Below are 15104 nucleotides of genomic sequence, written 5' to 3' on the forward strand. Positions count from 1 at the left end.
ATAGCATCAGATCTAGGAAGATCACTCTCCACAGAGAGTGGAATCACAGCCATGTTTGGATATAGAGGAAACTCCAGATGCTGTTGCTATCCAGGTGAGCAATAATAATGGATGGAGTTAGGCTTTGATTATTAGTTCCTAATGGGACCAATAAGATGCTATGGTCATGGACTTGGGAAATTGACAGGACCTGAGAGATAAATGAGTGTTGGGTCTCATCTTTATAGCTGAGGTGGCAGAAGCTAGAGGAGGTAGACGAAATCACCAACAGAGTGGTAAGAGCCTTTGGGCAGAACTGAAGGGGTCAGTGAAGTGGCTGTGAAATGACAGAAGCCTGAAGAGCCCCCACCATAGTGCAATGAAAGCCATGGAGAGAGTTTCAGAAGGGAAAGAGTGTTTGGCGATGACAATATCGCAAAGAAGGTCTATGGGATTAGAACTTAAAAAGTCACTGGTGACTTTCCAGAGAGTACTCTCAAGAGAGAGGAGTTGGTAGGCCCAGACTGCCAGGAGTTGAAGAGAGTGGGACAGGAGAAAGCAGAGACAGTTTATCAAGAAGTTTGTTCTGGAAGAGTGGTAGAGAGACTAGGGAGTATCTTGTGGGGAATGGTAATCAGGGAGTCAGAGGAAGGACTTTGTTTTATTTTTTTTAGTATCAAGCAGAACAGGGCATGTTTTCAAGATCATAAGAAATCAACCAGTCCAAAAGATACAAGGGAGAGGGAAGATAGTTCTACCAAAGTAGGATCCCAGGAGGTAGGAGCCCTGGAGTAGCCTAGTTGGCAAAGGTCATTGAAAGCTAGCCTCACCCCACTTCCACTTCCACCTTCTCCCTAATTGTGCCTCTTTGCTTTCCCTCTCCCTAAAGGACTTACTAGACACCCCACCCTCACCAGTACACTCCCTCACTTCTTTTTTCTCCTGGTTTCTTGAGACTGGTTGAAAGTGGACTAACAAAGAAGTCTCTATTTGTCAATCAGCAAGTCAAGAGGAGTGATTTAGCTACTTGATTCTCAATCCAAAGGACCCAAAGCACTCAAAGCCTGGAGGGGAAAGGACCTGAGATTTGTTTTCCAGTCAGCTCTAGGGGACAATTGTTGCTGCTCTTGGCTATGGCAAGCTTCATTAGGGACTTCATCTGTATGGAATTCTGTGTTAATTTTTTCTGAAAGATTGCCAGAACCAGATCTAGAAGCTTTTAAAATCCTTATAAAACCAGAGAATTAAAAGAAAAAAGTGGTGATGGAGGATGGTAAGGAAGATGTGGGGCCTTCGGCCCAGTTAACCCTCCCAGACCAGGCTCCAAGTCACCAGTTGCATGTTCACCTTTTTCTCTTCCACAGTTCCCAGAGTTTGAGCTTTTATGCTTCCTTTTTTGGCTACCACACCCTCCCCTCCCGCCCCCTAGTTTTTTACCTGGAGTGCTCTCAGAATAGTTTCCTGCTTTATCCCTACCTCTGATTTCTCTAGGAACCAGACAATTGACTTTTAAGTTGTTTGGTGTTTTTATTGCTACTAGCTCTAAAGGAACAATTGCGAAGAGCAAGATCTATCCAAAACAAAATGACAGTATGAAAGTAGAAGGTACAAAGGATGAAGAACTCTGACAAAGCATGAGTCTTTGGTCAGCCATGAGCATGTGGCCTGCTTGCTTTCCCCCATTCAGGAGCCATTCATTGACTCTGTCCTGGGAGTCAAAGTCAGCACCGTTATCTCTGAGGCAGCTCAAACCATCTCTCTCTCCCTCTCTCTCTGTCTTTCAAAGGATATATATATGTACATATATATATATGTATATATACATATATATACACACACACATATTGTCATGCAGCAATAATACAAGGAGATTTCATTGTGATAACACCATACATTCTACAATGCATTCTAACCATCTCTCTTTGTGTTGAATGTTAAACCAAGCATCAAGGTCTTCTGTCTGGAGTGGATGTGATATACGGCCAAAAGTCTGGTGGGTTTTCTCTAGGTGTGGATTCCAGGCTGCTCTCCCTGGATCCAGATTTATCATAAAAGAATTGACTCAAGTAGTAAATGCATACCTAGTTTATATCTTCAGTTAGTTCAGAGTTCTCACTTTGGGAGAAGCCAAATCTTCCAGTAGTAATTGCTAGCTCCCTTCTGGCTGACTCTCTACCTTGGATCCCAGGATCAGCTATTTCCACAAGGTTCTCACCATCTTCCAATTGAGTTTATCCCTCTCCCTCAGCCTCAGCCTCACCATCCCCCCCTGGACTTCTGACCTATCTGCCAGTGCTCATCTCTGGAAAACCCCACCACCTGATTTTCCTGATTCTTTCCCTGGGCTGCCAACTATTGTCTGAGAAACATCCCTCCAACAAAAAATATGTTCCCTAGCGTCAGAAGAGCTTTCAATGCTTCTTAGCAGGCTTTCACACTTCTCTACTAATCAAGTTCTTGCTATGTTCTCCACAGCATCTTCTGGACTATTTCTAGTCATCCCCAACTCAACCACCTTCCCTCTCTACCTGTAACATCACTTACCATGCTTATGGAGAAAACTGAGATCAATTTGAAATAGATATTCTCTACTTCCTTCTTACTTCCCAAAACTTGTCCTGGGATTTTTTTGTTCTTTGCACATCTTCCTTCTCTTTCTAATTTGGAAGAATAAAAGACCTTTTTCTATCTCTAAGATGAACTCATCGACAGCACTTGATTTCAGAATCATATCCCTCCTGTCTTCCTCTGCCTTATGATATATTTGTGTGTGTGAATAACTTATCTGACTTGGACTGAGAGCTACTCAAGGGCAAAGTCCATGTGACAGTCATCTCTTTGTTCCCAATATAGTGACTGGTGCATAGTAAATATTCAGTAACTTTATTGAATTGATGAGTTGTGAGGGGACCAAATAGATTGAGTTCTTTGTCTTTTGTGCATCTACTTAGCTGGTTAATAAATGTGCCACTGAGCATCAAGAAGGTGTAAAGGGAAAAATCAAGAGAATCAAATATGCGTCAGACCCAAGGGTTTTGATGGAATTACATTGTAGTGAGAATTTTTTGACACAGAATTGACTCATCACTTTATAAAGGGAGTAGTAGAAAAAGTCCTAGACTGGGGCTAAGAAGATCTGGCTCTAATGACATAAGCTGTATGGCTATGGAAAAGTTATTTAACCTCTGGGCCTTAATTACTTTCTCTAGTACATTTAGGATAGGATAGAGCTATTTATGAGCATTAGATGGAGTCCAAGATGTTAAACTGCTTCAAACTCTGAAGCTCTTCTCCAATGCAAACCTATAGCTCTTATTCCGAATGCCACTAAACTTGTTATCTGTATCACAGCTGCCACCACTTTCTTGTTGCACACAGAACTTGATCTCATCTCAGCTTCGACTGTCCCTCATGTAAAAGGAAGATATCAGAAATGGGGAGCCTTATTGCCCTCCACACCTCCTTCCCATCTCCCCTTTTGTCTGTGTGTGTTTTTGCGGATGGCTTTACTTGTCCACAGGACTACAGGGAAGGCAGAGGAGCTGTAGGTCAATCCATCTTCTTGAATTCAAATCCACTGTTATCGGGAGGTTTATGGTAGGCTATGCCAGAGTCCCAAGAGGCCTTACCATTTTAGAGGACTCCTGTGCTTATAGACATGTGTATTTGGGTTGGAATGTAAATCTTTTCCTTTGCATGGGAATGGATATGAATGTTCTCTTGGTTCTAAATGAATACAGGATTGTAAGTCTGCATGGGAACAGCATTGAAATTATGTGAATACATTGCTCCCCTCCTTCCTCTGAGAGCTCCCTGAGTTCTCTGGCAAGTGGGTCCTGACAGGGAATGTCATCAGTCCTACCTTTCTCCTGTTTAAGGAGCACAGGTGGTTGCTGCCTGTTACCTCCTATTTCCAAAACTTGATGGCTTTTCACCAGAGAATCAAGGAAGCCAACATTGATCCAGAAGCAATCAGCTCACACCAGCTCAGTACTAGACCAAAGGTTTGTATGGTATATCAATGGAGAATAATTTATTATGTCAGAGAAAATGCTCAAAGCATCCCTTGTCTAATGGAATAGATATATTACAGCAAAGATTGTTGTAAAGTGGATTTCTGGCAAGTTCTTTCCTACTGTGATTTTCATTATAGAACCATGGCTATGTTTCGCTGAAAAAAAAAACACTGAAAGAAAAACATTGGCTCCTAGTTATAATCAAACCATGCATTTAAAAATAACCACATATGTTTAATAGTGTAGGTCTAATCACTTTAAAACTATAATGAGAAGCCAATGCTGTGGATGATGAGAATCCACATGACTGTGGGGACAATCAATTTGTCCCCACCTTTCGCTGCTTGAAATTCTGCTCCTTGTTTCATTCAGTCTTTTCCTGCTAAACCTCTTCCTCATGAGTTTTTATTCATTTAAAGGCTTGTTGCCTAAGGAGCCCAGCAAATAAGAGTTTTTTGGAAATTGGAGTTTAGTTCACTTTTTCCCCCAAAGCAGAGCTTTGTCAATGGAATGAATGTGCAGCACCTTTTCATATTCACGTCTGTACCAGTGCTCAAGCCAACCCAGGAAATAGGTAAGGCAGATAATACCCCCATTTTGTTGATGAGAAGACAAAGGCCTAGAGATTAATAGCCTTCCTCAAGATCATACAGCTAGAAAGTAGGAGTGAGGGTTGAACCTAAATCTTATTCTTCTTTAAGCAGGAGAATTTCCTGAGAGGCAAGGGCAACATCAATCGACATTTGCTGAAAAATATTCTATAGAGTCCTGTGCCATCAAATCGTTCTCAAGTTGCTTTTCTAAATTCTAAAAAGGAAAACAAAATTAAGTAATTACATGTTTTCCCCACAGGTATATAGGTTTTCAGTTAAATTCATCCCAAATAGAGCTATATTTCTTCTCTCATGCACTCTGGAAATTCAGTACACAGTGGGGCTCTTTGTATAGACTGCTCAACCATTACAAGGAACATAGGGGCTCATTCCACCATTTGTAATAATTAGAGAGGCTTTTATTCTGTTTTTACTTCTATGGTCAACTATTGGTCATATTTACAGCTTATTTGACTTTTGGTTCTTGCGATTCCAAATTAAAATATCACAAAAGAAAAGCATGTTTTGGTTTCCTATGGGTTTAGAAACATATTATGGAGAAGAGATACCCAAAAATTCTTCATCAACTTATTTGACTCTATCTACATATTCCCCGGGAGCAAGGGAAAATGTGACATTTAAAGACTAACTTCTTCTATTTCTGCTCAGCACAGTGATCACCAAATTAGTACATTGTGCCTGTATTTCCTCACCTGCCACTAAATTAATACGGTAACGCGGAAACTCTTAAAACATCAGAACTTATCTATAAGGGCCTAGTAAACTTTTCATTGCCCATAGGCCAATTGAGGAGGCTGATTGAATTGCAGAATCATAAGAAATTCTATATCTTTTTAAGTTTTTTGTGGTGCAGTTTCTTAAAGTGCATTTTAAGAATTTATTCATTCCAGTAGTAAATTTATATTAAATAGTACCTGTTCTAGTGAAGAATTTGGGCAAAATAAGATAAAGTTCTCTAGTATCAATAGGAACAATATTTTCTGTCCAGATTAGCTCTTACTGTGGGCTTGTGCTTCTACATTCAGAGTATTCATTGTTCAATGTGGAGAAGTAGTGTAGCTTGGTGGAAGAAGCTACACTACTTCTTGGTATCATTAAAATTGTCTTCCCCAATCACATGCTGTGTGGTCTCAGGCAAGTTCCTTAACCTCTCTGTGTATCTGTTTCTTCATTTGTAAAATGAGGCTAATACCCACCTGTTGGGATGGAGGATTGAAGGAGATGACACTTCTCAAGCACTTGGTAAAAGAAAGTCATCATTACATTTTAGAAGAGAAATGTGAATAAACAGGTAGAAAGAATGGATGCAAAGTGGTGCCTGGCAAGAGTTAACTTTGTCACCATGGGAGATGTCTTTCCAAAAATTTCAACATGCCAACAATAGCTAAAGTAACGTAACTGGGGTGTGTGTCTTTACAAACAAAACATGTAGATGCATGTCTTCATGCCTGGGCTGGCTGCTTCAAACACTGGTAACAGCTGAAGAACTAGAAAAGAAATGTGTTTTCATTTGTGTGTGGAGGGAGAGCGTCCTTGTAGCCATGACAGACACTGAGAGTTTAGGAGATTTGCTTTTTCTAGACATACATCACCATCTCTATCTAGTCTACCTAGACATCATATATTTATTTATTTATTTATTTATTTATTATTTAAATAGATTTTAAAAAGAGTCACTGCTCTTGCTGGCACATTGGAAATGATGCTAATATTATCAAGCCAAGTCAGGGCTTCCTGGGCCACAGAATGCTTCTGTATGTCTGCATGAGATGAACCTTCCTGCCGTATATTACACATATTCTTCAACTACCTGTGTTGTTGGAACTCAGGGCTTTGTGCTTACAAAGCAGGTGTTCTACCACTTGAAACATACCTCTAGTCCATTTTGCTGTGATTATTTTGGAGATGGGGGTCTCACAAACTATTTGCCTGGAGGTGACCTGGAACCCTGATCCTCCAAACCTCAGCCTCCCAAGTAGCTAGGATTATGAGGCATTGGCACCCAGCACTACCTGTGTTCTTGCTCCCTTATTCCTTTCTCTAGAAAATACTCCCTCAGTTCTGTAACTAATAGCTACATGTAGGGCTATATGGATGTCTGTCTCTATTTATTCCATTGAAGGAGCATAGAGTTGATTGGGAGGCCCTGATATCAGTTCTGTCACTGAGCAGCTATATGACATTAGTCATCCTCATTGGGTAACTTCTTTGCAGCTTAGTTCCCACACCCTGCCTCATGGTTGTATTGTGATGATGCATGTGAAGGACAAAAAGAAAAATGGTCTGAATTTTCAAAAGTATTCTACTCTTGAAAGTTTTATTGTTAACATCCTTCTTAACACATTCATGACTGAGGGGAGATCCCAACTATTTAGGCCATAGTCTGTTTAGTTTTCCATTCCCCCAATATACCACACCTGAGATGGGAATTTCAGTTTAAAGTAAAAGATGAATTGTAAATCTCAAGCCACCTACACTGGAGGTCAGGGATCTCTACATTCCCTTCCTTGAAGGCCACAAGGGGGTTTTCAGGCTAGCAACAATTATTTAATGTCATTTGCCCCTAGCTAATGATGCTTGGAAGTGGCCCTCTCAGTGATTCCATGTACATGTTTAATTCACTATTTTCATTCATACTACATTTATGCTTTTTCTACACAATTATATTTTAGTGTCTACTGCACACTAGATATTGCTTCTCCAGAGTTACAGTGATGAATAAAGTCAACCTCATCCCATGTCCTCTCAAGCCTTCCAGTCTAGTGGGAAAATCAGATGGTAAACTTCTCCCTAGATGCTTCCTAGGCATCTTTTTCTCTTGGTGGTATTAGAGTTTGAACTCAGGGCCTCACACTTGCTAGGCAAGTGCCATACTACTTGAGCTATTCCGCCAGCCCCTCCCCAAGCATCTTAAATACCACCTGTCCAAAGGCAAACTTCTCATCTTCCACCCAAGGCCCTTTATGCCCTACATTTCCTCAAGTCAAGGAAGAAATCCCTCAGGAATCTAATCAAGAAACCTGGAAGTCACCATGGCAATCAGGATGGAGGTTTCTCAAAAAAAAAAAAAAACCCAAAAACTAAAAATAGAATTACCATATGATCCTGCCATACTGCTAGCTGTCATATATTCTGAGGGATGTAAGTCAATATACAATACTTCATACATATGTTTTTAGCAGCATTAGCCATTAGTCACAATAGCCAAACCAGGTGCCCATGGTCGGAGAAGAAAATGTGGTCTATGTACACAATGGAGTATTATTCAGCATAGGGAAGAATGAAATTATGTTGTTTGCAGGAAAATGGGTGGAACTCAAGATCATCATGTTGAACAAAATAAACTAGACTCAGGAAAACAAATGTCACACGTTTTCTGTCATATAGAGAATCTTAAATTTCAAAAAAGACATGACAGTAGATGGGAGACTATTTGGGAAGAGGAATGACCAGTAAGAAGGACAGGGACAAGAGACAGTGAATCTGATCAAACTACATTATATACATGTATGAAAATGACATAAACCTTTTATTTTGTGAGATTAATATATGCTAATAAAAAAGAAACTCCTAAAAAAAAAGGAATGAAATCTGAGAGTCATCTGTTGCACCTTCCTGAGTTTCACCCATCAAGTCCAGTCTACCACTAAGTCTTTATCATCTTTAGCTTCTGAAATATCTCTCAACTATGCCTTCTCCCTGTCTTCAGTGTATGAGCTGGGGGGTTCACAGACTCCCAGATGGGTTCTCTGTCTCTGGTCTTGCTGACCCCTACACTCCCTTCCTCTTGTGGTATGTTGTAATAAGAAAGAAAATACCTTGAGCCTTAGTGATGAACAAATGCTGAAGACCTTTTTGAAATCGTGAACCCCAAACCTGCACAAACCACAATATTCACTAAATAATAATAGTATATCAATAACAAAAAGTAACTTTTGTTGCACATTTACTCTATGCTATGAACCATGAGAAATGATTTTCAGCAGGGATTCTCCAAGTGTGGTCTTCAACTTTGTAACATCAGTGCCATCTGGGAACTTATTGAATATGCAAATTCTTAGATCCAACCAGACCTACAGATACTGAAACTCTGAGGGTGGGGCCCAAGCACCTGTCATTTAACATCTCCTCCAGGTGATCCTGATGCATGCTAAGGAGTGAAAAAATCATGGCTCATATGAATTACCTCATTTAATTGTCATAATTACCATATGAAGTAAACACTACTGATATCCTTATTTGATACAAATGTTAGGAAATTGAGGTCATATGTGTCTGGAAGTCCTATGATGGTGAAGAGGGAATTTGATTCCAGGACTTTTTGACTCTGAACCTTACCCCCTTAGCTACTACACTAGACTGTCTTACTAAATTCTGAATTAAATTGGAAGCCAAACTAAAGTTTAAAAAAAAGGCACAGCTAATGAACCAGAGTAAGCCCCGCAGCACTGAGAGGTTTTACAGGTTAACATCTCTTGCCCTTTCTCACAGATTCACCAAGCTCCCACCTCAGCTCTAGTCAGCGTAGGCTTCTAACTGGCTCTTGCTTACACGATTCAATTTGCTAATTTCCACAAACATGTTGTTCTCTACATTTGGGATACATCCCATACAATGTTGTTAGCCCTTTCCTTATGCCTCTGCCCTTTTTGTGAGCTCATACATCCCTGAATGCCTCTTGGTGTATACAATTTTTTAAATTCATTGCATATGACCTTATCTCCAGTCACTTTTTATGATGTAGCCTTATCTCTCTCAATATGCATGGGCCATGCAGCGCCAATCTCATCCCTCACAAAGATACATACATACCCAGTGCAGAATTCATCCCCAAATGAAAAGTATTGAATTAGGCTGGTGATGGGTCATGTACATGTCTTTTCAAGGGATAGCAAGACTATAAGCTCCACAAATGCAGAAACTGTGTCGTACCTACCATCTTAACTCTAGTGCTTGGCACAGAGTAGCTGCTGAATAAATCATTGTTGAATGGATGGATAGCAATCAGGATGGGACCCAAAGCCATTCCATTCAGAGGTCTCAGGATGGAGATTACTCCAAAACTGCATCAGATATCAACCATTTCTGTTTATAAAGGCTCTAAAAGGCATCACAATATTGTGTTGGGAAAGGTAGAAACAAACAGTCAGGTTTGAGTTATATTTTAGAGGAAAACTTGACAGTGCTTTCTGATGGATTGGATGTGGCAGATGAGGCAAAAGGAGGTGTCATGGAGGAGCTCCATGAGCTTGATCCATGAGCTTGATCAAGTTCATGAATTATGCCATTTACTGAGTCAAGTCTATTAACTCAGGAGAAAGGAGCTGGTTTGGGAAATGGGATTGAGGAGAAGCAGTGAGTTCAGGTTTGCTCATGTTGAGTTTGAGTTGGGACATCCAGGTCAAGAAATCTGATAGGCCATTGGCTATAAGGATCTGGAACACTCAGAGGAGAAAACTGGCTGGAGGGTCAGATTTGAGAGGCATTAGCACATTGATAAGTTTCATTTAGGAGAAGGAGCACACACTGTGGATCCTAGGACCCAAGAGAACCAGGACACCATCCCTAGGGAAGGGAGTATTGCTCTCACAGATGAGGACTTCCAGCACATGTGCTCCTCCATTCCCAGACACAGAGTTTTGCCCCTAAGAGGGTATCTCAATGGTATCTGTGTATCTCTCACCTAAACTTAAAGGAAGGGGAATCAAGTACCCAAGTACCCTATCCTAACTGCTCCATTTTACTATAAATGATACTAAGGGGGAAAGGAAACTGATATTTTGTTCTATGTGCCAGGTGTTTTACTTTCATTAATTCACTAAAATGCTCACAATAATCCTATCCAAGAGCTATTATTATATCCAAGCCCTTGAAACTCAGAATACATAAGTGACTTGCCCAAAGATATAGCCTACATGATAATAAGGACATCTGATTCCAGCTCTACATAACAGCACTGCACTGCCTCTCCATCTCCTAGAATACAGCCTTACGAAGACCTGTGCACACTCCCTCCCTTTCCTGCTTTGTAAAGATGGCTTGCCTCTGTAGTTTAATGCTTTGCTCTCCATTAAAATGCAGCCACCCCCCCCCACACCGAAAAGTAAAACTCAAAGTTATTGGTCATTTTTGCTTCAGTGGAAATGACTTTTGAGTTCTTACATACAAATTTTAATTTTATGGGAAAAGAATACTGGAACCTGGAGAAGGAGATATGAAAATAGAAAGGGGCCAAGTTCTGAAAAGTCAGCCCCCTCCATCAGTTTCACAGTTCTTTCTAGTCAGAAGCATGTGCTTTTAAGATGCTTACATGCTATTTCTGTATGTGCCTACTACTTTATAGACAATCCCATTTCTGGGTCTGTTACCCCACTTGTCTGGGTCTGATCAAAGATGACCTTAAACTTCACACTTATCCCAACCCACTGTGGTCAGCAGGAAGCAGCCACCTTGGCCTACAGTCGTGGACCTGTAGTCCCTGGCCTTAGCCACAAGTCCCAATCCATTCCCTTGAGATTCAGACCTTGCTGTACACATTAAAAATCCTGAGCAGACGGAGGTAGGAAAGCTTGTTGGAAATACTTGGAGAAGTCTCTTCTGCCCTGTCTGGGTCTATTTGCCAAAACAAATTACATGTATCAGGGAAGGGCATTGGTCCAAGCCCATTGAAATTCTGCTAGCAGTCCCAACTGTGATGGTGTTTCAAATTGGTTCTGTGAAATGATCAGGGTTAGGAAAAGAGGCATGATGAGTGAGCATCTGGCTGCTACAGCCTACTGATGGGGACAGTCCCAGGGGTGGACCCAGGGTGAGGGGTGGGAGCACAGACCTAAGGACCCCCTAGGACATCTGCCACTGAAAAACAGGGAAAGAGCCACTCACTGACAGCAGGCAATCTGGCTTGAGACTCATGCCATTTCTACTAGCTATGTGACCTAAACAAGTCCTTCTTCTTCTCTCAGCCTTTTCTCCATGTATAAAATAAACCCTGGATTGAATGGTCTCCAAGCATTTTTCCTGCTAGAACATTCTAATGCTGATTTGATTTCTTTTTACTCTGTAGTAGAAGAGGCCCCACCCACTCTGTCCATACCTGCTTATCTATAGCCTTAGTGTTCTCACACTGACCTCTGCTGGTCATTATGAAAAGTGTCACTGGGAGTGTCCGAAGGTTTAAAAAAAAACAATAACAAAAACAAAAATGCTTATTACTGATTTTGTATTAAGCTTCAGCAGTACACTGGATATTAAGACAGAAACCTTGTGCATTGCAGATGAAAATAAAGAACTGGAACAGTTCTAAGCACAGAGTAAGCATATCTAGAAATGACTGACAAAACAACCCACAAAAAGAAGTGTATCTCCTTCATTTTCCCTTGGCCACCTTCATTTGTTCATGAAACCCTGTGCTACTATGTGAAAGGACTTCAGTGAGTGGGAAGGATCTCACTGAAGGCACATATCCTATGACTACAGGCTCTAGATAGGCCTGACACCATACTGAAGAGGTCATTCAAGACCAGCAGTGCCTCAGAAGCCTTTCCACAGGCCCTGCTTCTGCCCTGAAGTCAGTTTGAGAGGTTTTGTGCTGGGCTGCTGACATGCCCACCAACCTAAACACGTGGGAGCAGCCCAGCAATCCATGTTTCTCCAAGGGGTGCCTTTCCAAGTGCCTCTTTGGAAAAAGAGTCGGAATTTAAAAACAAACTCATGAGTTCTTTAGGGAAGTCACTGTCAGCTTTCTGGTTAGATCAGAGGAGTCTGCAATTTCTGCATGCACACACAGCCAAGGGAAAGGAAGCAGACCACAGAATCCTGCCTTTCTGGGGGACTCAGAGTTCTATTAAGTCTGGCGCTAGAACCACCTCATGCCTAAGTCTCCTTCCTCTCCCATGCTGCTAAGCTTGTTTTCACAAAGGCAAGGCAGAGGTGGGGTGGTCCTGCCCATGAGCCCAGTTTGGTAGCTGCTCAAACCCCTGGAGTGGTATGAGCAGGATGGGAATTGGGCCACACCACAACCCACTCTTCATTCAGTGGTATTGGGTTTCCCCTTCCTTCCCTTGATGCAGAATGACTTTTGGCAGGGTTCGGATTTGAGTCAAGCATTAGGTGCCCTGATTGGTTCTTCTCTGCTAGTAATAACATGGTCTTAACAAGCCTGTCCTGCCCCCATCCACCCACTAAGCAGTCCTGTCCTCCAACAGCTGGTTCTTATCTGCCTCCCTTGTTTCAGCCTCAGGCAGGCCGTCCTGGCCTTCTGCTGACACACACATGTTCTCCTTGATGACTTGCAGCCTGAACTCTGCTTTCTACCCAACCACTTCACATGTGGTCTTATCACATCAATTCTTTACCTTGTCTGCTTGGCTTTCCAGGCCCACTTCAGCTGGGGCCTGCTCAGCCTTCACACATGGCCATGACTGCTCACAGTCACAGGCCAAGTGTCAGCATTCCACAGTCCTCCACGGCCAACCCTTCCTCTGTACACCTGCAGCACTTATGCTCGGTTCCAGGTTTGTGTGTTTGTCTTGAAACCTAGGCCCACATTTTTTGACTTCACTCATCCTCGATAGCACCCCAGCACATTTTTTTACATATTCCTCTTTAGCAATAGAGGGGTTTAATTTGATCATAGAAGATTGATTTAATTAAAAATCTACCATAGAAAAGTATATGCCTAAGTTTTATCAAGGCTTCAAAATATAGATAATTTTAATATTATTTGAACTGTCCCAGACCATGAGGGAAATGTACAGCTCCTTTGTTTTAAATAGCCCGTATAATTGTAATTATAAAAGCTGATTAAAATAGTATTTAAAACTTAAAAAGTATTGTTCTTTTTAGTTTACACACACACATTGCTGCTAGGAAAATTACAATAGTAATTATTACAAACAAAATTCCAACAATGGGAGGTGGGAGCCTAAAAGTAAACTCATCTTCCACCTTCTTCATTCCCAGAAGTGGGCCTGTGGGTGTTGTGGTAGATGGTGCTCCAAAGAACTAAATGTCCCTGGACAAAGTGTCTTTTACTTCTTTGCAAGAGTCCTAGGTCTTCATGGGCCTGATTGACAATGAAAATTACACTCCAAAAGACCAGCACAGCTGGTGGCCACTTGCATCTCCAGTATGTGATTCTAGCCGCTGCACAAGGCATCTGTCCTGTTTTCAGCCCTTTAAAAAGCAAACCTTGAAGGTGAATAGTAAAGGGCATGTTTAATGGGCTTTTTCAGAGTTTTTCACAGATTTGTAGGAAATTGTGGACAGTTAGTAAAGGGGCCAAGAGGTGGGGATAGGAAGCATTTATGAAAATAGGCTTTCTACCTGACATTGTGCTGTGTTCTCAGAAAAGTCATGCACATTACTAATGCTTTTCATTTTTCTGCCAAGAAAATTCAGTCCCCACTGGGATTTGTTCTAAACGATAGCCCAGCCTGCCTGTGTTGCACCCACTGGGGTTAATTTTCAGTCTCAGTCTGCTTGAAAATGTCAGCCTGAACTCTTAGACTTAATTGTTACAGACATTTTATAACCAGGGCATTCATAATCCTCAAGCTGCTCCTTCTTGCTACCATAATTGATACTTAATAGATATTCTCAGGCTCCTTGTATTTTACACATTCAACTCTGTACAAATTGGGGAGGGGAAGGAAAAGGGGATACGAAGGAAGATCAAGTAACTAATGAGAGAGAGAGAGAGAATATCTGTGTGTCTGTGTCTCTGTGTGTGTTTCCTGTGAGTATCTGTGGCCGGGTACAATGATGGAGTCATGGGATCAGGCAACAAAAATTAATTCTAACAAGTTGATTAGTTCATGTGTTTCTGGGTTCTTCCCTCTCCGGCCTCCCAGGGCAGTGTTCTTTGGGTACAACCATTCCCGAACTACAAGCATGTGGTTGACTGTTGGATGTGGGTTATAAAATGCCATGATGCTCTCCAGTGTTCTGTTCTTTCACTATTTTGACAATCTGATGGATGGCCTGGCATTAATGAAGGAAAGGACAATATTATCCAGCCTGAATAATCTCCTAAGAAGTACAAAGTTGAGGGATCGTGGTGCACATGAATCTTATTAAATGTGCTTATAAAATGTGTTCTATCCAAATAAGCTTAGCAGCCCCTAAAATAGCCTTTTCTGACCTGGAACTTTGGCATGCCTCACAAACCTCTAAGCCAAAGTTATTTAGTGAAGTAGTGACTGTTGTTTGTGTGTGAGAAATAGGAAATGTTGATGTTAAATCCTCTATTGACTAATTGCAATCTTTCTGTTCATCTTAGGGGCAACCTGGACCAATTGGAATTCAAGGCCCAATGGGTCCTGAAGGAGTTGCTGGTCCTGCCGGTTTACCAGGGTTGAAGGGAGAAAGGGGTTCCCCAGGGCCTCTAGGGCCATATGGACCAAAAGGAGATAAGGTAAGATGCACCTTTGAAGCATTGGTCACAGTACAAGAGTCAAAAGTTGTCAGTCTCGGTTTTACTCATTTATGAAAATGA

General features: G+C 41.5%; 1 protein-coding gene across 2 annotated transcripts in view; it reads left to right on the forward strand.

Moving 5' to 3' along the window:
* The window catches only part of Col4a6 (collagen type IV alpha 6 chain), a 287170-nt gene that overhangs the window by 196448 nt on the left and 75618 nt on the right, over positions 1-15104 (forward strand). For both annotated transcript variants that reach the window (XM_074063552.1, XM_074063553.1), the window contains exon 4: positions 14889-15023. In XM_074063552.1, coding sequence (XP_073919653.1) covers positions 14889-15023 — 135 coding nt within the window. The remainder of the gene's footprint in view (positions 1-14888; positions 15024-15104) is intronic.

Source organism: Castor canadensis, chromosome X, assembly GCF_047511655.1.
Source record: "Castor canadensis chromosome X, mCasCan1.hap1v2, whole genome shotgun sequence".
Classification (NCBI taxonomy): Eukaryota; Metazoa; Chordata; class Mammalia; order Rodentia; family Castoridae; genus Castor; species Castor canadensis.